Source organism: Folsomia candida, unplaced genomic scaffold, assembly GCF_002217175.1.
Source record: "Folsomia candida strain VU population unplaced genomic scaffold, ASM221717v1 Fcan01_Sc013, whole genome shotgun sequence".
Taxonomy (NCBI): Eukaryota; Metazoa; Arthropoda; class Collembola; order Entomobryomorpha; family Isotomidae; genus Folsomia; species Folsomia candida.
In genome coordinates, this window is record NW_019091205.1 from 1,272,166 (window position 1) to 1,274,639 (window position 2,474).

Below are 2,474 nucleotides of genomic sequence, written 5' to 3' on the forward strand. Positions count from 1 at the left end.
AGCGAAATGTCCATTATTATGAGGAGTTTAATTTAATTGAATAATATGTATGGGAGGTTGGCACACAAAATTGAATATCTAATTATGTATATGATAATAACGCAGCTTCTTCATAGAAAGATGAACAGAGAAATTAGCTGACTATCATTATTATTACTAGTTATTGTGAAAATAAATGAATGAAAGTATTACTGTGCGACTATCCAATTCACATGATTCTAGATTCAATTTACATGTTTATTGTCTCAATCATATACGTGTTTACAAACATATGTAAAATACACATGTGCACAAGCACTTTTTTGACAACTTATGTTTTCAGAACCTTATCGACATCCCAATACTCACTCTTGTATTTAGGGTTACATCCTTGAACCAAGGATCTTATCTCCCATCCTTGCAAAAATGAATAACCGATAAGCTCCGATTTTGAGAAACAAATTGAGTTTCCAGAAAAATCGTCGTTGACAAAGCCAGTCCAGCTTGACCTTCCAGTAAAAACCATGAAGGTGGGAACAAATCCAAAATTGTTGGCAGATAAGCCAGTAAATGTGCGCTCATTTCCACCCGTCGCGCTATAAGTAGTTCCGCTATAGATTGAAACAGAAGGCGTTTCTGTTTCCATGGGTCCCATAAATCGCAAAGACATTGTTAAAGGGAACGTTCTATTCCAGCAAAGGAGTGTAGTATCAGGAGAAACAAATCCGAGTGTGTTCGAAATAGTGTAATCGGTACCACTGTATCCCTCCCAACTGGACAAATGCGAAAAAATATGCACAAATGTTAAAAAATAAAAAAATATACAAATCAGGTTCATATGGACCCGGATGTATTTATTGAATTCTTGATATTAAAATTGCTACCTCTTGGTATTCAAACCTTACCCGCTTGTAACAATTTGCTACCGATAAGGTTAAAGATTGATACCGAGCTATCGCTTCACGATATTACTTCAATACCACCTTGGTAAACTCATAGGTTTATGTTTGAATACCGCTAGGTATTATTTGAGTACTGGATTTCTAAGTGGATAAGTGTGCATGTATGTAAATTGTTATTTTATAAAAAAATCAGAGGAACTTACTATCCTTGTAAGCAATATGATTTCACGTTTCTCAAAAGTTCCGAATAAGGAGTAACGTCTGGCTCTTTGCTCTGAAATCGGGTCGCATTCCCGCCATAATCGGGTTCCGGGTAGAATGTTATTTCTTGAACATAGCCTACCGTAAAATAAACACAGGTGGCGAACGAAAGCAGTTGAAGAAACATTTTGTAATTGCCAGTCCTGAAAGTTGAATCATGAATTTTTCCAGAACCGATTGCATTTTATACCTGAACCTCATTACATCACTACTTTGCTATGGAACAATGTACGAAGTTTGAGTACATTTTTATAGATAAGGTAACGCTCTTAACTCGCGTGAATCATGCATATCTATAATTGAACCAAATTTTGAGTCATATTCAGTTTGATTAATGTACTGTATCGCAGCGTGATTGATGATCAGTGTACGTGAAGATATGCAAGTACATACAGTGCCCGGGGAAGCCATGGGGACATCTGGGGACAATGACATCAATGGAATGGGGAGGGCTGAGTTTAAGTAATATGGACAGATCATGGAGACATCGAATAACTTTGGTGACTTTGTTCCTACATATATTCCCTCGCTTTCGCGGCCACTGCATACATACATAAAAAATTGTCAAAGCTGCTTCAAGTTGAAATAAAAATAATTTGATTTGTTTTTCGTATAAAGTGTGCACTAAATTTTTTTTGATCGAAAACCTTTGTGTTTCTACATAATTTTGCTTCGAACATATGTAGGCATGCTTGAATGCTCGGATTGTTCTATGTGTAGCTCAAACCCGACAGGTGTACCCAACATTGGTTTATTGAAGGCTCCAAGTTATGTTCATAAATCCTAAACAACTTTGTGATTGTGACTGCAAACTCAATTCGATCAGGGTCCACGTCAAATAATTTATTGACTTTAGACCAAATATATGTACAGATGTTGTTTAGTAGATTCAGCATCTACATTCTTAAATCAAATTAATGTGTAGCTTAAGAAATTAAAAATAAGATTCTAAACCAACCGTATGAGAAGAAATGACTGATGAACTACATATGGAAACAAATTGTACACCCTGTATATATCAATGTGCTTATCTAAAGGTTATTCAAACAGGTTAGGTTATTCAAACTACTCTTACATAACTGACCTTTTGTACCAATCTTGAGCCTTGAGCTTGTACCCACTTGGATTTTCCCATAGTGGTTGTGTAATGCATTGGCATTTTATCACTTGACATTGATTGAGCTCAAACTATTGCATAAATATATTCATATTTATAGCTACATATTGATGCAATTGTAAAACAATAATTATAGATGCACCTAAACGTAATATTTGACCAATTTATATGTAGTTCCGTATTTGCGACCAACTTGTCTTGCGAAGAACGCTAAT

At 35.4% G+C, this 2,474-nt stretch overlaps 1 protein-coding gene across 1 annotated transcript; it reads right to left on the minus strand.

Moving 5' to 3' along the window:
- Nucleotides 1–207: 207 nt before the first annotated feature.
- On the minus strand, nt 208–1,608 carry LOC118437319. Its single transcript, XM_035856264.1, has 2 exons — nt 1,085–1,608; nt 208–752 (listed from the first exon to the last, which is right to left on the minus strand). Exons 1-2 carry the CDS (start codon nt 1,267–1,269, stop codon nt 311–313), a joined length of 627 nt encoding a protein of 208 aa, XP_035712157.1. The 5' UTR covers nt 1,270–1,608; the 3' UTR covers nt 208–310.
- Nucleotides 1,609–2,474: the final 866 nt, after the last annotated feature.

What these genes read in the sequence shown, in the direction of transcription:
- LOC118437319 (XM_035856264.1), bottom strand. Translation starts at nt 1,269, where the DNA reads ATGTTTCTTCAACTGCTTTCGTTCGCCACCTGTGTTTATTTTACGGTA. An exon ending in TCATATTGCTTACAAGGATA is followed by an intron (nt 753 to 1,084) that starts GTAAGTTCCTCT and finishes GCATTTGTCCAG; the next exon opens with TTGGGAGGGATACAGTGGTA.